Source organism: Branchiostoma floridae, chromosome 17 (genome assembly GCF_000003815.2).
Source record: "Branchiostoma floridae strain S238N-H82 chromosome 17, Bfl_VNyyK, whole genome shotgun sequence".
In the NCBI taxonomy this organism is placed as follows: domain Eukaryota; kingdom Metazoa; phylum Chordata; class Leptocardii; order Amphioxiformes; family Branchiostomatidae; genus Branchiostoma; species Branchiostoma floridae.
The window spans coordinates 16,501,172-16,523,622 of NC_049995.1; the positions used below are offsets into that span (position 1 = coordinate 16,501,172).

The window sequence follows — 22,451 nt, forward strand, 5'->3', positions numbered from 1 at the left end:
GATGCCTTTTGTCCGTTTGTTTTAATATAATAAGAAAACTGTTCCGTTTGTTTTGCTGCACTCTGCAAAAAAATTACCTCATGGTCACGAGACTTTGCCAACCCTATGTAGGGTAAAAAATTCGAAATAAAAGAATAATAATTTTAATTTATGTATGTAACAAAAATTTACTGCCATAAAAGAATCATAATACATATCTAACTATATTGTAGATTTTATTCATTGAAGTATGAATGTTAAGTCGAAAAGTTTATGTAAGAAAATAAAAGTATACACCCCTTCGCTTAGTCAAATGATGGACTTATCTATGTAAACGTCAACGGGTAACTGGAGGCTCTGTATGGCAAAGTTGAATCTCTCCTATTTTTTAAATTTCTCAATTTTTCTGCTTTTGAGATGAATATTGATTCACAAAATCATCCTAGTATAAAGTATAGTTGTTGTAGGAGTAGTATCTTTGTACGAAGAATATAAAATCACGAGAAAATAACACATCACAACTAGATACGGTGTCCGTGTAACCTCCTAGAGAGCCTTTAGGGGTGGACGTGCCACTGCGAAGGCTAGCCCGTACACAGGACGGCTAGTTGCAGGCGGATTGCAGCTGACACAGGCGGGTCCCAGGGAAAATCTGGCCGTAGATGTAGCTTCCATCTCCCGATCACATAGTCTGCAAAATCACGAAGCTAACCAGGTAGGTGTGGGCACGCTTTAATTTTTCTCAGCGTGTTTTTTTAACGTCGGAAAAAGGGGCGATCTTTGCAGGGTAGTGGGAGGGGGGCGTTTTGACAGATATCAGGGTGCGGGTGGTCCATGCTACAAAACAGTCATGTACAGGCGTATAACATGACGTGAAACCGCTTTACAACGTATGCAAACGTACCTCTAAATGCCACCTAAAATGCAGCACTTTTTAAACAGCCTCTTGCCTTTTTTACTAGACTCTATGTGGTTAAAATCGCAGGAATTTGTGATCAGATTTTGCCCCAGTTTTACGTTTGGAAACCTCGCGTTTGAACTGTGTTTTTCAGTCCAGCTCAAATTCTGTTTAGGTCTTGAAATAAGATCCTCAATGAAATACTTTGGACGGTAGTGGACATTTCCATTTACTACAGGGGCTTTGTTTATGTATGATCCAAAAGCAGAAGCATCGTATCTTGTTTACCATATACTCAGATAGTATCTGGGTTTAATTAGATTAAAACCCCAATGCTACTGGTGTAATTGATCCAGACATATGCAAATTTTGTTTACTTCAAAGATCTAGTCTAGGTTTTCCCATGTTTGGTGTGTTTTAAACAGCAAAGGGAGAGAAAAACGTTGCCTTTGCCAATTCTGGTGAGTGCATAATTGTGTTCTTCTGAGCTAGGGTTAGGAATAGGAAAAAGGGGAACACCCCTTTTGTTGGGGTAAAAGTTACTAAAACTAGTTTCTACCAGACTCTCGCTTGGCCCAATACTCAATAGTACAAGGGGATTTTGGCCAAGTTAGGATTAAAAAGTGAGTCTTGTAGGAGTTAATTGGCATAGGAATGAGCTGACCGGCCCGCGGGATAGCTGGATAGACTGCAAAAAACTGATGGAGATCCCATGGTAACTTATTATTTATCCCTATCTGGCCAAATTCTTCCATTTTGTCATCCAGCTGACAGGGTTATACCCAGGAACTGGCTCAGGTGTTCAGCAGTGCCTTTTTCTCCCTGAACTTGGTAGGTTCCCTAATCCCTATGCAAGCTCTGCTGAATACAAAAATTGTGAAAATAAAACTAAAGGTTTGGAAGTTTGAAGAAGATGGGTGTTGCTGAAATTGTGAAACTGAAAATGTCGAGCAAGTCAGGGACTTTAAAAGCTCAATTTTGAAAGTTAATCAGTCAAAAGAAGGTTTCAAATCTGCAGTCACGACTCATGTAGTTAGTAACTTGCCTCAGGCATTTTCAGGTCTTGCTGTCTAGATTGCTAGAATTTAGTGCTTACAACTTCGGAAGTCTACAGTATTCTAAAGTGATCAAAAGAAAAATAACTAAGCTACCAGAAATATATTTTCCTACAGGCTTTAGAAGTGTTTTCAGCAACCAAGGAAGTCGATCTCGTCCATTTGTAAGGAAACAATAGGTTATCAGTGTCAGAAGCACAGTGACATTAGATATCTTCATCCTGTGGGACGACTAACATATCAGGTTACACACTGTACAATGTACCTCTGTCAGGGTACATTTCTCATATAGGGGAAGAAAGAAGCAGGCATTGTTTTGCAGAGATAACCAGTTGAGGAAGTATATTCATGGATTGAATACTCTCCAAGCAGAGGTTAGGTTCTGACTTTTAAAAAAATAATTTTAGGCATTTTTATTGGGCTTTCTATTTTGTACCGTTTTATTCATGTCTTGTGGCCAGTGCAAAATAGAAAGCCTGATATACAGAGGAAGATGACAGAGTGTCAACAAAACACCAGCTCTTGTATTGTAAATACTGAATATGGCAGTCAATGAGGAACTTTGTTACTTCTGTTTTCTGTTATTTCGTGCAAACCCTTTTATTTTTCATCGTGCAGACTTACAAATTTAGTCAGCAAACTGAAAAAGCAGGTTGCACCTGTATTTTGAGCCCTGTTAGTGTTACACTTATACAATATGAGTATTATTTGTTGCGAGGGAATTTTCTTCTAATTTAACAAAACTTTGGCATTCTAATAAAAGGCGCATTGTACATTATGACTCAATGTCTTTCAGAATTGCAAATTACTTAGATAAATTTTATCATTTAGATGAGTAACATTTCTAACTGAATTTGGTGATTTAATGAGTTGGAATTTTATCAGATTATCTCATGAGTCAAGAATGTGTAACCACATTGCAGATGGCATAAGGCAGATCTGTTAAATTTCCCAGCTTTCCAAGAGGGTCTGCATGCTCTTTTACGTAAGGCGTAGGCACTAGGCAGCCTATTTTTATTTCCCGTAATTCATAGGGAAAACCATTTTATCTACGTAATCCATAGCGAGGCGACCAAATTTAGCATAATTGCCTTTCTTGATTTAGCATAATATGTAGGGGTTCTTCTGAATTCAGTGTAAATCATTGTTGGGAGTTGGGACCCCCCATGCAGACCCTCTTCCAAGTCACTACAACCTTGGCCTGAAGGTGAACTTGTAGAAGAGTGTGTATGGGGTTTACACCACTTTAATTTGCTGATCTCCTAGCACATTATGTATGTGTTATGGGTTGTTGTTAACTGCCATGTATAGCCTCGTGATGAGACCCAGCTGGTCTGTTCTCAGCCTTTGTTTTGAATTCTGCAGAAAATTGTTCCAGGTAGTAGTAAGGTACCAAGGACATTATGATGATTAATCATACAATGTCCTTGCTTGTACTAGTTGTAGTGATTGAAAAATATCAGTACCATTTCAATGTATTACCAAGGCTTTTACAATCATCACCATATCTTTTGCAATGCGTAATATTGATGTTATCTTTCAGAAGCTTTTTTTTTTGGAGAAGAAAATGCTTTTGCATCAAATGTACATAAAAATTAACTGATAAAACGTCTGATATTAAATCAGAAAAAAATCAGGTTATCATTTTCATAGAAGGTATGATATTAATTTGCAATGGGTCGTTCTCTAGGGTTGATTGAAATTAAAAAAAATGTTACTGCTATTTTTTATTATTTAGTATTAACACTAACAGGGACTAAATGGCATAAGATGATTGTGACATACTAGTTTATACAGAGAAATTTATGGGTATAGAATAGACTTGGTACAGTTTAAACAAATCTTGCAGTGTTTCAATGTAGTTTTATACCACTTTTATCCCAAAAGGTATTTTCCCGTGACTTGTAAGATAAAAGTACTGTACCCATTTTGCCCTACTCTGTACATTGCATAGTTATGTAATGACGACACTGGATAGTTCCCTCCGAAAAGAGGTCAACCAATTGCAAACTGTCCAAAGTCCACTATGTTTTGCTGGGTCTTTACTTTAGTTTAGAACAATCCTACAATCAGGGTGCAAATCACAGCATTGTTGTATCAGTCTCTGTTTACGGACAGACACTGTGAACACAAAACTGCGGTGTGTGGTTTGATATCTGTGACAAGACGACACCGCTGTGTTTGCTCACAAGTTGGCATCGGTGTTGATCTATCAAGCACATGTTGGACTGAAAGAGGAGCATTTGCTGGTTTCTCGCTGGCCTTTTTTGTAGCACTGTCAGAGCTAGCTTCACACTTCTAAATATGGTCTTGTCTCCCTTCGTCTAGTTGGAGATCAGGCTGTTCAAACTTCAAAGGTTTTTGTGGAAATATTCTAGATCTGATACTTTCATTGTGTGTGCTAGATCTGTAACATACGATACATGTAAAAGGTTTCATAAAAAATTGGAATAGTGACTGTGAATATGTATATGCTAGTGGCAACCAACTAAAATAATATATCAATTAAGATTTTTATATTTTGTTCTTTCCTTTGCGTTTTTTTTTTTAATTTGTAGTTTTTCAGCCAGGCATTTTTTATCAGCTATATGTGGGATAATTGATTTGTTTTGGTTTACTGTCAGCAGTCTCTGTTTCAATTCTGCTCTAAGTAAGTGTGAAATATCTTTGTTTTTATTCATAATCAGATCATTGAATGAACAGAATAGGCAATTGTCTTATGTAAACACAGGTTGACACTGACAATGCCGAGAAAAAAGGATAATACAATTCAGCATTTTGGACATGTAATTATTTGTTTAGTCAACAATAGGACCCTCCTTCAAGTATTGTTACAATTGCTGCATGAATGCGTGTTAAAATATGCAAATGAAATGATTATCGTTATATTTGGAAGGCCCCCCAGCAGCTTTGCTCTGACTACAAACCTTATTTGCACGATCTACAGGTCTTGTTTTATATCTTATCATTAATAGTGGACTTTGAGCTTTTTTTTCTTCTAGACATTAAAGTCCAAAGGAGATAGTGATGTACAACTTTTCTGTACATGTATGCCATTATGCCATTCTTTGATCATGAAATTCATGTGATGTGGAAAACTATAGTCAAGTCAAGGTTTATTGAACAGCAGTCATACAATATAATGTAATTAAATGCTGTATACTTAGTAGTACATGTGTAGACAACTAAGCTATATATAATACAGGATTCTCCCCAGAATTTTTTAGTATAGTGGAGGGGCTGGCAAAATAACCCGAACCAACGTATTGTGCTTGCATGAAAATGGGTTCATTTTGCAATGTCAAATACTACAAGTATAATATATCATAGTGATTCCTTTGTTGTGAAGTGGCAAAACGACTATAGTTTTGATCATCGCCCGTTCACAAGTTTTTGCAGACAATGTCAACCGGAAAGTGATGCCACTTGGCACAAAAATCTGTGAATTTTCATGAATTTTAGCAAACCTAAGAAGGAAAATAGGAAGAAACACACTAAATTTCAAAAGTAGTATAGTGGAGCTGGGCTAGGAGTATAGTGGAGGGCCTCCCTTATTCCATCCTTTGGGAATGACTCTGATATAGCAGGCCTCGAAATACCACCTGCATATGCAGGTTAGTGCAGGTATGATTGGATCTGTGCAGGTATTTTTGGTGTCTGCCTGCACCTAACCTGCACTGGTCCATGTACTGGGTTTTACACATAAATGTGCTATGACGTACGTGTATGTGGATTGTTATTAGCTCCATTGACTGTTACCACCTATTAAGTATAAAATAATGGTTCCTAAACAATGTCAGTATGATCCATACTTCCTAAATTCAAAGTGGTGCAGCCGTGCAGGTAAAATTTGTCATTTTCAATGCCACCTGCACCAGTGCAGGTATGTAGAAAAAAATATTTAGAGCCCTGTATAGTAACATTAATCTAATACGATACAGTATAGATTCTAGGCTATAATGTTGTTTACTTCTACATATTTGATCTTATTGAGGTTTACTCTATCAGAACAAGATGGAAAAAAACTGTGTGAATCATTCATAATGTTACTATATAGATATAATCTTTACTGACACAACTTTTGTAAGGTCCTCTACATCTATACATATATACGATTATGTGGTTACAAATGGAGTAACCAATAAGGGAATATCAATTTAGTTTAATGGTTCATGTCCACTAACTTGACTAAGTGTCTGTGAATGCTGGTTCAAAATATCCTTTGAGTTTGACATATTCACCTATTTGTACATAGTTAGATTTATCTGTATAGGCTGGAATATAAAATTATACCGTTTATCTTATGGCGTTATGTATGAACCTGCATAGTTGTCATTCATGCTAATAGTTTGTTGTTTTCTGTTACAGAAATCCATATGACACAGAAATGAGCAACAGTGACAACTGCCAGAGACAGCAATAGTAGTTTTGACCAATCCATGTTTTGAGTCAGGATCGAGTCTGTACGAACTCACACACATCACCATGGCAGACGTACGCGAACAGGACTGTCCCAAAAAACTCCCCGCGGTCACAAAAGAAACGCAACACGACAACACCAGTCAGAACAACAACCGGCACAGCGAGGAAAATCATCAGAGCGCGCAACAGATCGCCAAGTCGTCGTTGGCGCAAAACTCCGGCGATTCCGACAATCCGAGCAAAACAGGAAGTATAGAAGAGAGCGTAACATGTCAATGCGGCGGCGATCCAACCAATCAAGAAGTAGTACAAGCGAACGGCGCGGAATTTTCCGCCAAAAAAGCGACGAATCTACACCTAGAGTTGGACCTAGCCACAGCGATTATAAACAAACACAAGGAAAGCACAAGACATTCGAGAAGTAAAGAAGACGCAGTACCGTCCCCTAAGCAGTCTTGGCTCCTGAGACTGTTTGAGTCTAAGATGTTTGACATGTCCATCGCCATATCTTATCTGTATAATTCTAAGGAGCCAGGAGTACAGGCATATATTGGTAAGTGCTGCATCGTATATTTGTTTGTTTGTTTTGCATATCTGGTAAACTACTTAAGTTGTGCCATGTTACATTGAAAGAAACTAAACAGTTTCGTTGCAGATTCGTTGCTATTTTCAAATGATAAAGTTAATCAAATGATATAGTACATCCTGGCAAGTTTGACCAACTGCTGACATCATGTATCCGCAAGATCACATGTCTGAAACTCTCGCGAGATTACATTCTGAAGTGACAGGTCATCAGTGTTGATCCTGAAGAAGGTGACAGTGGTCGATGAAAACTTGATTCGTGTGTACTTTTGTGTGGGAAGAAACTGAAGCTTTGTACTATAATTACTACCAATCACAGATGAACTTCCATGCTAATCAAAAATGCTTATTTTTGTATTTTACTGATTATAAGTCTCTTTTATGTCCCTTCCAGGGAACAAGATGTTCAGTTTTATAGAAGAGGATGTGGACTTCTACCTGCCTCAACTGTTAAACATGTACATTCACATGGGGGAGGATATGGCCGATGCACTGCACCCGTACATAGTGGCAAGGTAGGGAAATAAAACAAAAAAACAAACAGAAATACTGGTCTTAAAACATCTGTATGATATGTAAACATAAATGCAACCAGCAAAATTTTTTGGTCATAGCCACATTGTTGTAACAGTTTGATATGCAACGTATTAGATTTTTTACAAAAACTGAAATATCCATATTTTATCATTCCAGGTGTCGAGGAGGCATTAACTTCTCACTTCAGTCGTCATGGTTACTGGGAGCTTTCTCGGCCGATGCTAGACGACACTCAAGGTAAAATGCTAGTCTTTTTTTTTTTTTAGCAAAGTAACATACTTACTTATCCTTCTCTGTTTAGTGGAAAGTTCCTTACATGGAATTGCTTCATGTTATTACACCCCTCTGTTCCAAACACATTTTCAGTACAATTTTGCACATGAAAGAGCTTTCTAAAGTGGCCACTAAATTTCTGCCAGATTTCCACATGTTTTCAAAAAGAAAACTACTTTCCTAACATCACAGAACCCATATATTATAGCATAGGTGGGTTTCTTCATCTTCCACTGTCTCAGGAAAAGAAGTCGAACCCAACAAGTTACAGTTTAGCTTTTAGACTTGAGTAAGACACATTCTATACTGTTCTACACTATTTGTTTGTCCCCTGTCATGTTAACTACAATTAGCCCTTGGGCAAGAATTTGCAATAAACTTTTATTATTATTGAAAGTTATTCTCTTTCGAATGATGTATTCCAGGGGTATCAAGTTGCGTAAGCTGATACTGTCGGAGGAACTACGCCCCGTCCGTACCAAACGAGAGGTCCTGAGGCTCCCGAGTCCGACAAGTCCGACAACTTCTCCCACAAAACGCACGCATCAGCGCTCGCGCTCAGACTTCGCTGCAGGTAAGACAGCTAAAATATTTCCTGTTCTTGTAGTACTGTGTGAAGAATATTCAGAAGTACATTATGAGGTGGTGTGGAAGACTTAATTATAATTGTAGATTAAGATATTATAGGCTTACTAGTAGGGCTGTGTACCTAAACACCTGTACCTGTACCTAAACAAACTAAATCACTACTTTTTAAGACTGCCGGACAAGTAAATCCCGAAGCAACAATGACAATGGTAATAATCTTGCAATTGAAACTTAAGAAAACTTGCAAAGAAATTGTTTTGAGATTCAAATATGTAATTCCCCATACAAAGATGACAATTTATCACTACCAAAGACAGTTAGCTACATGTTTAACTTATATATCCTTGGTTAAAATTTTTTAGGTACAGGTGCAGGTCCGGACCTGTACCTAAACCCGTGTACCTGTACCTGTACTAGTACCTGTACCTTAAATTTGTTTAGGTACACAGCCCTACTTACTAGCCATACAAGTGATCACCACTTCTTTCCTTCATCCTGGGTGTTCGATGACAGTTCCTACCAGGATGTCAGATTGAATTGTTAGTTATAACTATTTGAATTACCAGATCAAATTACTGCTTAGTATGTAAATCAACCTTTTGCCAAATACCTGCTTTTTGCATACTTGTGCGTCACAGTGACATCATTGCTCGAAGTGTACATGTCATTTCATGAAGAATGACATGCATGCAAAGATGCACACACAAAGGTACACACAAAGACACAAACATACAACACACATACAACACACACAAACAAACACACACAGACATGCACACACTATGACAGATATCACATGCAGAGACAAGCAAATCATTACAAGGAATTTAATTGTTTTATTGTTCTCAAGCATAATAATGATTTCCATTTATATACATCAAATTGCCTGTTAACATACCAAACAATGAGACATAGAATATTCTAGAACTTAATGTCTGTCTTAAATTTGTACAATCAAAATTTTAATTTGTAAAGTTGATACCTAAAGTTGATATCTAAATCTCTAATTGTATAACACTTTACAAGTTAAGCTTCATTAAACAAGCCATTTCTAAAATTCTTTGAAATTTCAAACTGTTCTTATGGTACATAATGAGTACTGTTTTCAAAGCATGCCTTTCTTGCTTTAAATTGCACTTTTGCCCTTCTACTAATTCTGAAACTCTTCTTGATTAATCTAATTAACGATCCTTTCAGCGATGATGGTCCGTTCGATAACCTTGACGATCGTACGTGGTAGCAAGGTCGTGGGAAGGGCGCGAGATGACAACTTTATCTCGGGGGAATCCACGCACTCAGGCTGGTTTCTTTACGTTTTGTTGCTGTCATCTCTCCAGCCTGGTGCTTTTCACAGCGCTTAATGTACAAGCTAAATGTTTCCTGGTCACCCATATAAAATCTTCAGCAAGCCAAGGCGATAAAATCATGCATTCGTTAATGGCATCAAACAAATATCAATGTCATGTCATAATTCATAATGTTCCTGTATATAAAAAAATAAGCAAGAGTGCAAAAAATCACTGCTATGATTTCTTATCAATTGGAGATAATTAGAGTATAAAAGCACTTAAATGCTAATTATCAACATGAGTAAATGCACTTAAATGCCCAACAGTATCATCAGATTTCTCCTTGTTTTGTTTAATTGCAGGAAGAAAATAACAAATACCCAGTACTAGTATAGCAGAAGTATTGGGCATAACAATGATCATTAACTTCAAAATAAAAATGGCTTGTGGGCTGATTTGGCCTTTTCATTCAATAAACAAAATTTAATGTTCAAACAAACAAATAGTTTTTGGGTGACCAGGACAAATTAAACCTTACTGTTTTAATTTCATGGTGGTGGTACTCTGCATTCTGCAACCTATGGCTACCATAAAAGTTTATTTCATACATCTTTTATCAAGAGAATGTCAAGAAAATGCTTTATTTGAGCACGCTACTATCAATATCATGCATGTTGTCAAATTCCTCTATATAAAGCAACAATTTGTAGCCACAATGAAGTGAAAATACCATTACACATTCAACAAGAGATTCAACTCTACTTTTGCATTGAACCACATATACAACTTACAGGGGTATGTTATGAAAATGTGACTGTCTGCAATATAGCTGAATGTTTTTCTTCCTTCTCCATGTTCCGTATTTCTGAGCATCAATAGATTGCTGCTTTTGACCTATGATTGTAGTTTTAGTATCCAACCTTTTACAACCCAATAATGTTTGTCAACTCTTTCTTACATGTTAAACTGAAGCAAAAATGAGCAAAATTCTTTGGTAGTATCCATTATTTGATTATAGTGCTGCTGGGTTCCCTGACACAGGTGGGCAGCAGTCAGCTAGTCTTCACACTGCAGTTCCATTAGCAGCTCTGTCCAGCGGGCTCACTTGTATGATGGCCTTATACACTCTAGCCAAGATTTGTTCTCTTTTTTTCTAACCCAAACTTTTCCCCTGCCTGTACTACTTGTGGAAAGAAGGTGTAAAAATGTGCAAAAATTGTCCCATTTTTTTTAAAACTTTAACTTTCCCCTCCACTTGATAAGGCTATTTAAGTCAGCCCTTTTTTACCTGACTGTGAAGTAAAGCAAAAATTAGCAAAAATTTTAACCTAAACTTTCTGCCTCCACACACTCCATACTCCTTGTTGCATGTTGTTGAGATGAAGCAAAATAAGCAAAACTCTGTTTTTTCTAAATTTTAACCCCAACTTCTCTCCATCTCCAGCCATGATGACCGGTCCAGCCGCCCTGCCCAGTATCAAGCGCAGTAACAGCATCAGCAAGGTCACCACGGGCGACCTCACCACGGGCCGCGCCTTCGACTCAGGCTGTACCTGCTTCGACAGCTCCATGGGCGTCATGAACGACCTGTTCGGGAAACCCACGGAGTGCGTGTGCAATGTGAGTAGAACAAGATTTCAATAAGAAACATACTTTTGTAACCTTTATTAAACACAAGCAAATTGCTTTCCTCAAATTTTATTACTCAAGTCACATTCCCCTTAACAAATGTCAATTGCTCAAAGTAATTGAATCACCACTCCTTATAAAGGTAGACAGATGTGTGAATGAAAATTCAAGTTGAGCAATTTGCTTGTGTTGAATGAAATTTACAAATTCTGAATTGGATTGTACAAACACAGTTGAGCTTTCATGCAAAGATGAGAAACAATTTAAGCCTTGACCATGGCCTCCTGGCCTTATCCAGACAATGGTCGAGTTCGTCCTATGCGAGGTTGTACATACTATGTAGTAAAATAGAATTTATGTTTAAGACAGACCAGGCCATTTTCTAAAATACATGTAACAATATATGACTGTGATACTGTATTTTTTCATCTAATCAAGTAAAACAAATTATCAATGTACTTTGAGATATTATTAACCATTATACAGTGCCAACTAGTGATTTACTTATACCTTATTTTAAGTTACAGAACATTTTAACCACTTGTATGTAATGTCTTTCACCTTATCAGGTCTTATATAAATAGAATTATTTTAATGTTGGAAAATGACCAAATTCCAGGCCCCCCGGCTGCATCAATGCCTTTTCCTTACTGTGGAAAGGAGGTCTTCTTATGGACCAATGTTTTGCACTGCTTATGATCATGATTAGCTCTATGTATAGAGTCTTGAAGAAAACGACTTCTTGTGTCTGTGTGTGAGGAAGTTTTCTCTGTTGTTCCAGGCCCCCCGGCTGCAGCCCATGCGGGAGTTCATCAACGCCCTGATGGCCATCGGCAGCAGACTGCAGGGACTGGCAACCAGGGAACTCAGAAGTAAGGACTATTACAACTAAACAAATGGTTTTGCTGTTGGAGTTCGAACTCATGGTCTACTGACTGCAAGGCAAACACGCTAGCCCCTTGGCAATTGCAGTCCAATGACTGTACTCTTATTTAAAGTTAGTTATCATTTATATGCTTTAACAAATGTTTGAAGCGCTGTGAAAACTTTGAAGATTACGGTTTCCATCACAAGGAACAGCATTTTGCTGAGTTGAATTCTGAAGAAGCCACAGTTGAAAATTTAATGGGCATGGCTATGAGCTATGTTAGCTGCTAGGTTGCTGCTACTCTACTGTACATGTTGTGCCCAACTTTTTTGTGTTTTTGTTTAGGAAGCTAAGATATCCACTGCCATAACACAAGTTTGATGAAATGGTGAAGGAAAAGTAATGTTTGAGAATGCATTCTTCACAATAAGACAAGTTTACTATCATAAAAACAGCTTACAAACATTTGTAGAGAAGAAGAAAAAGATTTCATACCTAAGAAAACTGTTGAGACTATAGATTTTTGATGATAACTTTTTCTTTTACCCACAGCCTCCCGGTTGTATGCAGAGCTGTCGTTACTGAACTTGAACTTGCCCGCCCGGGTCTGGCTGCCGTGCCACCCCCCGCAACATCACGTGGTGCGGATACCACACTCAGCAGCTGTCGTGCTCAACTCTAAAGACAAAGTAAGTACAATCACAAAGACGCTGAAGAAAAGTGATCGATGTCACTCGAAACGTTTGGAAGCAAATCTCCGATTTTTATGGAGTTGTAGAGATTTAATTGCCTTTAAATGATTAATTCGCACAATCAATCTAAGAGATCTTAGGCCATATCAATTTAATTTTTCGTTCTCGGATTGAAAAGTGATAAATGAATTGATGCTGGACTGGAAATTGACATGAAAATTTAACATAATCTGTTGGGAAAGTCTGTACTTTGGTGCACACAGGGTATGAACAGACTCAGATGCAAGTTTCTCAATGGTGATGACGATAAATAAGATTCTTTGTCATGCCAAAAATTTTCTCTTCGGTTTGGAACAAAAATTCAACTTTTTCCAGTAATATTTGCTATAGATGTAATTGTGTTGTTTTTGTCCCGCCAGGCTCCATACCTGATCTATGTGGAGGTTCTGGAGTGTGAAAATGCCAACACCTGTCCTGTTCCTACCAAGATTCTGGAGAACACACTCAGGTAAACAAGTGGAAGCATTTGTTGTTCACAAGTTATTATTTTTACTTAGACTTACACATAGATCCTCCCATGTCTAGTGACACACATAGGGCAGCAATCAGTCTCCACTCAGTGCAATTTTAGGCCAGACTTTCTGCTTCCTTGAGGCTTACCTCAAGTTGGTCGGGTCCCTTTGGAGCAATTAGTGTCTCCAAGTTAGTTTAGTCTCTGTACGTGGCTTTAAACAACCCACTACTTCTATAACCTCAGAAAGAATATTGGACTACAATTCCCTTTCATCATCATCATCATCTCGGGTGGGTTGCCCAGACCAAGTCCACCCTCTCTTTCAGACATCCCTTTCCCTTCTAAGAATACTGTACTGTTTATTCCTCCACCTCGCAATATCTTAAACGGTTCTGAGAGCTTTTGGTTGCCAATAGGGCTTGTCAAACAAACGCATCCACTGAAGACGCTGAATACAGCTTGAATGACTTTATATCATAGTTTGTAGTTGTAGACATGTAGTATAAGGCCAAGGGTCTGTAAAATGTAGAACATTTATATATATTTATTCTCCCAGGTATACGAGATCGGAGGAGAACCTCCAGGAGTATTTCAACTCGGACAGTCCGGTCCACGCCTTCACGGTCCACCCCAACTTCGACCAAGACGATGACTGTTGGTCACAGGATGACATCGACCTGCAGCTGCAGTACGGAGACACACAGGTAGGGGGCATGTTTGACACATGGGCTGACTAACCTTTGGTTGGACAGAGGTTGCTCCTGAGTTGATTTGACTAATACACTTAACTAAATATTAAAAACAGGTTTGATTTTGTTTCTACTAACTTAAGATTTCTATAACCCAATGAAGAATACCCATACCTAATAAGCGTAAATTGAAGAAATGGCCTATCTTTCAATTGTACCGTGCAAAGCTACTCCTTAAAGGCACTTATAGTTGGGGACCTTCCTTTAGCAAGGATTCCCTGAAAGATTATCAAGTGTTGCAGACAAGATTTGCTTCTGTTGTAATCTTTTTTATTATTTTTGGTTATGAAATTGGGGGGGGTTCAATTCCAGATTAAAAGAAGCGATCAGTTTGACCCTCCTAGACTAAGTAGATTTCGCTTTTTTTCGCATGACATTTTTCCCTCCCCTCCCAACAGTTGGAGTTAGACAGGGACGAGCATGATGAAACAGTCCAAAGCAGCCCAGGAATCGTCAGTAGTGACGAAGACACAAAAACTGACGAAGCTAAACCTACGCAAAAGAAAATAGGGTATTATAATCAGGTATGAACCGATGACAAATTAGCACAATAGGAGATTACTGTCCGCTTAGTTTTCGGATTTCCCCATCCTTTGCTTCACTGTCATTCTTTTAGTACTTGACCTTTAACCTTAACCTTTAACATGGTGACCCTGTTGGTGACCCTAACCTGGCTGATGACCTTTCTACCTGAGGGTGACCCTAACCCTACTGGTGATTTTTTACCTATAAATCTGCCCAATGGGTGTAGATTTGTACAAGTTCTAGTTTGCGATCGTTACTTATCAAAGATAGTATGTTAAAATTCTTGACTTGCATTCTAGATTTTGGGTTTAAGGTTCATTCCACAGTTTATCAACAATATTCCCGTTTGCTGCAGAAATCGGTGTCCAGCGACAGCGTGTCGCAGTTTTCGATCGAGAGCTCAACGAGTAACGACAGCAGAGAGCCGCAGTACATCGCAGCCGCGGACGTCAGAAGAAGGCTGTCTGAAAACCTGACGACTCCTCCGACCAAGTTCAAGGTATGTTTAAACTGTTAACGTCTTTTCTTAAAATCCAGAACAGCAAAAATGTAGTATGTACAAGTACAATGTGTTTGCATCAAACCACTGCACATATGTACAGGACAGTCTACTGTTAGAAAACCTGACGACACTTCCGACCAAGTTCAATCTGTTTGCAAGTTGTTTGCTAAACTCCATGGAAAAAACGTTTTCCTAAGAATCTAGAATAGCAAAAATGTAGTATGTACAAGTTTTTTCTGAAATAAATATTAGGCTTCCTAATGATCTAAGGAATTCCAGAATGAGATATGTTCAGCTGAAAAGACTTACAAAAATATATCATTTCTTAAAAAGATAAATGTATGAAAGGTTAGAAGTCTTTTTAAACCTTTATCAAGAGCTTGCCTGTTGTGATGAACTCTTGAAACTCTGGATATAACCTGTGGTGTATTTGGTTTATTTTGCTTAAGTTTGTTTATTGCATATACCTTAAAGGTAACGTTGTTTTCAGCATTTAACAAGTTTTCTAAACATCAGTTGTCACAGTTTAGTATTTCTTTTTAATTCTATCCTTAGCGTGATCCAGAAGACCCGTCGGCAGCGGCTCTCAAGGAACCCTGGGAAGATAAGGTCCGCAGAATCCGCGCCACGTCTCCGTACGGACACTTCCCGAACTGGCGTCTTCTGTCCGTCATCATCAAGTGCGGAGACGACCTGAGACAGGAACTTCTCGCTTTCCAAGTCCTCAAACAACTACAGGTAGGGAAGGCCTACTTTTGTTGTCGATTCAAGACTTAGTATTAAGGCCTAGACAAGGCAGTAGGGGCCAGAATCACAGCATATGGGAAATAAATTACAGTGTAGGGACCCCTAACCCACTTCCCGAACTGGCGACCTGAGACAGGAACTTTTTGCTTTCCAAACAGCTACAGGTAAAGGAGTCCTATTTTTGCTGTTGATTAAAGTATCAAGGCTTAGAGAATAGGAGCCCAAATCACAGCATGGGGGAAATAAATTACAGTGTAGGGACCCCTAACCCACTTCCCGAACTGGCACCATCATCAAGTGCAGAGAAAACGTCTTTTTTTCGCCCCTACCTGATGATAAATGTCTTTTTTTGTCCCCAGAACATCTGGAAGGAGGAGCATGTTCCCCTGTGGGTCCGTCCGTACCACATCATCGTGACGTCAGCCGACAACGGCATGATCGAGCCGGTCCTGAACGCGGTCTCCCTGCATCAGATCAAGAAGCACTCCCAGCTCTCGCTGTTCAACTACTTCCTGCGCGAGTTTGGAGACACAAACTCGGAGGAGTTCCTCACGGCGCAGAAGAACTTCGTGCAGAGTTCGGCGGCGTACTCCCTGGTGTCCTACCTACTGCAGGTCAAAGACAGGTCAGTTCATCAAAACAATCTATCAGTCGTAAGGCTAGACAAACAAACATCTCTTCAGGTTAAAGACAGGTCAGTTAACTTGAACAAAGTCTACTTCGTTACACAAACTTTTTTAATTCTTCAGTTATCGATTTGTCGCCTTCATCAGTACAAAATGAAACAGAATGAAGGCTACAGATGGTCATCAAAACATTTACTGAAGAATTAAAGAAGGTTGTATAACAAGGCTTTGTTTAATTGATCAGTAATGAGTAAATCTACCAACCTGATGAAACTATTACAGACGTCAATTAACTGTTTGAAAAGCTTCCAGCAAGAATGGCTGGTTCTACTTTGCAAGTGTCACTGCTATAGTGTTGTAAATTTGGTCCTAAGTTTTGCCATATAGTATTCATTTTTAAGGAGCACATTCTTAAGAGTCTCTTAGTGTTGTTGCTTGACAGTACCTAAATGTTTAAAATCTAATTGATGTAAATGTTTTAAAATCGTGTGTTATTTCCACCGCAGACACAACGGGAACATCCTACTGGACATGGAGGGTCACGTGATCCACATCGACTTTGGGTTCATCCTGTCCAGCTCGCCGCGAAACCTCGGTTTCGAGAGCTCGCCCTTCAAACTCACTCACGAGTTCGTTGAGGTACGGTGCAACATTTGATGAAGATATGACATGATGTTAAATTGTTACTACTGTTAGCAGGGCTCAAAATACTGGGTATTTGTGCACCCAGGTGCACCCAAAATTGAAGCTGTGCACCCAATTTTTTTCTGTGGGTGCACAGTTTCACCCAAATTTTTCCATAGTTTTATGTATGTAAAGATATCAGTATACTATAAAACACCATATTCTTGACATCTAAGTGTTAGAAAGATAATGTGGTGCACCCAATTTTTTTTTTGTGCACCCAATTTTGTAGGTTGGGTGCACCAGTGCACCTAATCCCAAAAATGAATTTCGAGCCCTGGTTAGAAACCTGTGTCCTGTAGAAGAAAATCTTCTGTGTTTTTGATTCAGGCAGTCAGAGCAATACAAACATTAGAGAATGAACAAGTTACCTTAAAAACTTCTTCTTTGTTGAAGACATAATTGTAACCTGTTGCAATTAGTCACTGAAGATACACTTTGAAGTTTTTTTATCTATAATTTATATCTCTGATCTTATACACGGCACATGTCACTATACATTTCAGAAATGCTCTTTTTTGAATCTTGTTACATAATATTAAGCATTAATGTTTGCCCAAATCTCAGTCTTTCAAGTGCAAATGAGGGGTTTGAACAGAAAGTCCACATGTTTATGTACTGCAAAATCCTGATGTTTTTTTCCTTATGTGATATTGTATGTCCTGTCAGGTGATGGGAGGCCTGAATGGAGACATGTTTAAGTACTACAAGATCCTGATTAAATACTACAAGATTCCTTATGTTATGTTATATGTCCTGTCAGGTGATGGGAGGCCTGAATGGAGACATGTTTAAGTACTACAAGATCCTGATTAAATACTACAAGATTCCTTATGTTATGTTATATGTCCTAACAGGTGATGGGAGGCCTGAATGGAGACATGTTTAAATACTACAAGATCCTGATTAAATACTACAAGATTCCTTATGTTATGTTATATGTCCTAACAGGTAATGGGTGGCCTGAATGGAGACATGTTTAAGTACTACGAGATCCTGATTAAATACTACAAGATTCCTTATGTTATGTTATATGTCAATGTTAGGTGATGGGTGGCCTGAATGGAGACATGTTTAAGTACTACGAGATCCTGATTAAATACTACAAGATTCCTTATGTTATGTTATATGTCCTACAGGTGATGGGAGGCCTGAACGGAGACATGTTTAAGTACTACAAGATCCTGATGTTTGTGTATTTCTTACCTTATGTTATGTACTATATCCTTACAGGTGATGGGTGGCCTGAACGGAGACATGTTTAAGTACTACAAGATCCTGATGCTCCAGGGGTTCATCGCAGCCAGGAAACACATGGACAAAGTTGTGCAGCTCATCGAGATCATGCAGACAGGTATAGAGACTTACTGAATCATGCTTTTGAAGTTCACTCATTTGGCAGCTTTGTGAAATGTGTTTGATTACAAAGAGGTCTTCAAAAGAAAAGCAATAACTTAACATATTACAACGACATGAATGCTTTAATACTTCATTCCTATTACTGTCAGGTTCACAGCTTCCATGTTTTGAGAACGGGATAAATTCCAAACTTGCCAAGAAATGTTTAATTTCAGTTTGTGTGAGCAGTAAAAATGGGAAAACTAGATTTAAAATATTTACAGAGAAAGCTAGCAATGTTACCAGTCATTACCTTTTAATTTGAATAACATGTTTGGTTGGCAAGTTACTGCAATATGCCCTGAATAAGCATTTTGATTGTCTGATCCCTCCAGGTTCGCAGTTGCCATGTTTTAAGAACGGGGTGAGCACTGTGCGGGGGCTGAGAGATCGCTTCCACATGAACCTGACAGAGGAGCAGCTGCAGCTGTATGTAGACAGCATGGTGGAGTCTAGCATCCACTCCCTCACCACCAAGCTTTACGACGGGTTCCAGTACATCACGAACGGCATCTTCTAAACATCCAACACTTTCATCGCCAAGGGGATCTTCTGAACAGATTCATCATCAATGGCATCTTCTAAAAAAGTTATTCATTGGAATTGGAATCTTTTTAAACTCCATATTTACCAATGGAATTCGAATCTTCTCGAACACTCACATCACCCATGGCATCTTCTGAAAAAATCTTGACTACAGTCGGCATCTTCTAAAAAACCTTCATCATCAACGGGATCTTCTGAACAGTTTCAGCACCAATGGCATATTCTAGAAAAGTTTCTTCAGTATCCACAGCCTGACTACCAAGCTGTATGATGGGTTCCAGTACATCACAAATGGCATCTTCTAAACTCTTTCATCACCAAGTTGATCTTCTACAAAACTTTTAGTATCAACGGAACCTTCTAAACAAACCTTAAATGTCAACAGAATTTTCTGAACATTCAACACTTTCATCGTCAACATGATCTTCGGAACACTATCATCACAGAAGGAATCTTCCATCATCAACGGCATATTCTTAAAAACCTTCATCATCAACGGGATCTTCTGAACAGTTTCAGTACCAATGGAATCTTCTACAAAAGTTTCATCCGTATCCACTCCCTCACCACCAAGCTGTATGATGGGTTCCAGTACATCACTAACAGAATATTCTAAACACTTTCATCGCCAACGGAATCTTCTACAAAAGTTTCATCTCCAGGATATCTTTTGAAAAATTTTTTATCATCAATGGAATCTTCTTGAAATCATTCAGCATCAAAGGAGTCTCCTAAAAAAACACCCACAGCCTCACAGTATGACGGAGTCGAGTACATCACAAACGGATCTTCTAAATAACTTTCATCATGAACAGTGTACAGCAGGTTCCAGTACATGGCCAACGGCGTCTTCTAAAAAAAGTTTATCATCAACGGAATCTTCTTAACATCCAACACTGTCATCAATCATCAACAATCTTATCAACAGTTGAATCTTCTAGAACACTTGCATCACCAACGGAATCTTCAAGAAAAATTTTTAGTATCAACAGAATCTTCTGTATGTAGAATCAAAACCACCATACTATTCAGCTGGAACACTTAACAATGATGCCTGAGCTCCTATCCTTTAGACTTAAATGATTTGGGATGTACAAATGGAATAATTATGTACAAAGTTGTGAAAATTTGTGAAAATGCAAAAGGAAGTGTAGGAGATCCCAGAGAACGGTGGGGTCCCAAACTTGGAACAAAAATATTGAAGCTTTGGGACTGCTTCATTGAAAGTGTTAATACTTTATTGCTGTCAAGAAAAAAAATAATGTTAAACCCAACACTAAGGTGCTGTGAGAAACACTTTCAAGGGTGTCTATGCACTGATACGGATTTTATAGCTTTCATACTAGTCGATTAGCCTGGAATACATCCTATGCTAGTTCCTGTAGATTTCTAGACTATGCAGAAATTAAGCCCCTGTCCCATGTAAAAGTTTGGTCCTTATGTCCTGCATTATTTTGGGAATAAAGTATTTCTTTGATGCAGTGAAACAGGGATTACAACTCGGAATGCTCTCAAACAAACAAGCAAACCCCTTTACTATGATGCTGTTTTGAGAACCATGTTACTTGGTCACCACCCAAACTCTCAACTACATTTTTGTTATTGGGTGGGCCGACTACTCTTTGTAGCCAGGGGCTGAATTGCAAAAAGCTTACAAAAGGCGGGGCTAAATCGCAAGGGTCTGGAGCGAGCTGCCATTCGGCGCCACTCAGGTGACCTCAGTACGACAGTAATTGCCCCAGGTGCGGCCAGAAACTGTAAGGTTTTGAACCACTCACATCGCACCGTCGCACGTGTGGCGGGTTCTTTTAGTTGAATTATAATTCATATGCCAAATGTTTTCTTCGGGTGCTGGAATTATTGGCTGGGAAGCGATCAGAGAAGGGCACAGAGCTAGAATTAGATTCATAACAGGCGATAGCTAACTGATCACATAAAGTCAGTATGAGTGCGTGGGCACCTCTAAAGTTGAAAATGCTCAAGCAAGTTACAATGCAAACTACTATGAAGCCTCAAAGGCTGTTGCCTCTGTTACTAGTTATCACATATATGATATTGTACATAAACATCTTATAATGGTGTATACGACAATGAGCCAAATGTACACTGTACATTTGTACTCTGTACGTGTATATACTGAAATTTGCAATTGATAATGTAAGTACGGTAAGAGTAAGATAGGTCCATGCATGTGTTATATTGATAGCCAAGAAACATTTCAAAGATTTTGTGAGTCTTGCTTTCTTACTTGACTCAGAACTACAGACTGATGTAATGTTACACTATAAGGGTCATCGTAAATTTGACCTTTCACCTGAGGTAAGATGGTCCATGATTGGTGGATTGCAGTCTAAGATCGTCTGTGATTGGTTGGAACGATTTCTTCAGAGTCTGAAGCTAAATTTGACCTTGTTGAAAATTTGAACAGCTTAGAAACAATTTCATAAAGAAACTTTTGAAAGAGAAATGTTTAAAGAAATAACATTTAAAGATACCTTTTCGCCCACTCGAAACAGCAGAAAAACTGAGTTTGGTTTTGATATAAGAAAGACCTGTACACTAATGTCTTAAACTCATTACTAATGTCCAATGTATATTCAATGTTAGATATATTGATAAATGGTAAATAAGCTTTAACAATGTACCCTATGGACCATGCTGTGAATATGTGAAGCAATGATGAATTTATGTCATGGAATAAACACACGGTTTTAAGGGACTTTGTGGTCATGTTTTTATTAGTTTTCCTTTTTACTTAGTGTTTGAATACTTTGTGCTGTTCCAAGGAACTATTCCTCTTAGATTCCCATTGGTGATTATATCACTTTCCTATTCTTCCTCGAGTTTTCCTATATATTACTTATTTGTGGTGTTTTGTATTAAACATTCTATAATAACTAGATACGAGGCCGTTGCTGGGGCTTTCAATGATAACTTCAATGATATAGTCCCACAGCCTGTCACACATAGCCGGCCATGGCCTTCCGACCTTCTCCAGACCATGTCATATGTACATATAGCTGATCATTGGTTTGAGATTTGTCAACAACCTAGGCCTAGAGATAAACAAATACCTGTACCTATCTATAATTGGCAAATAGGGTGATGTAACGTTTGAAGTCCATACAATGTAGATATTAGTAATCGATCGTCCAAGCTCTGCCCCTTGCAAACGAGTTGTGGACCCCCGATCAGAGAACAGCGGATACTCACAACAAGGTGAGTAGATACCTTAGTAACCCTAATGAATTCCAAATTTTCCACAGTATTTTACAGATATGCTTATCTGATACAGTGAATGCCAACACCGTGGATATCTGTCTCTTACGTGCAGCACTACGTATA

General features: G+C 38.5%; 1 protein-coding gene across 1 annotated transcript; it reads left to right on the forward strand.

The window, feature by feature from the left end:
- Positions 1 to 375: 375 nt before the first annotated feature.
- On the forward strand, positions 376 to 20,177 carry LOC118404557 (phosphatidylinositol 4-kinase beta-like). Its single transcript, XM_035803712.1, has 17 exons — positions 376 to 694; positions 6,301 to 6,907; positions 7,334 to 7,454; positions 7,633 to 7,713; positions 8,175 to 8,323; positions 11,089 to 11,246; positions 12,037 to 12,127; positions 12,676 to 12,812; positions 13,235 to 13,323; positions 13,886 to 14,033; positions 14,477 to 14,602; positions 14,959 to 15,102; positions 15,661 to 15,843; positions 16,212 to 16,477; positions 16,985 to 17,117; positions 18,396 to 18,516; positions 18,896 to 20,177. The coding sequence occupies exons 2-17, from the start codon at positions 6,418 to 6,420 to the stop codon at positions 19,078 to 19,080; spliced, it is 2,622 nt and encodes an 873-aa protein (XP_035659605.1). The 5' UTR covers positions 376 to 694; positions 6,301 to 6,417; the 3' UTR covers positions 19,081 to 20,177.
- Positions 20,178 to 22,451: the final 2,274 nt, after the last annotated feature.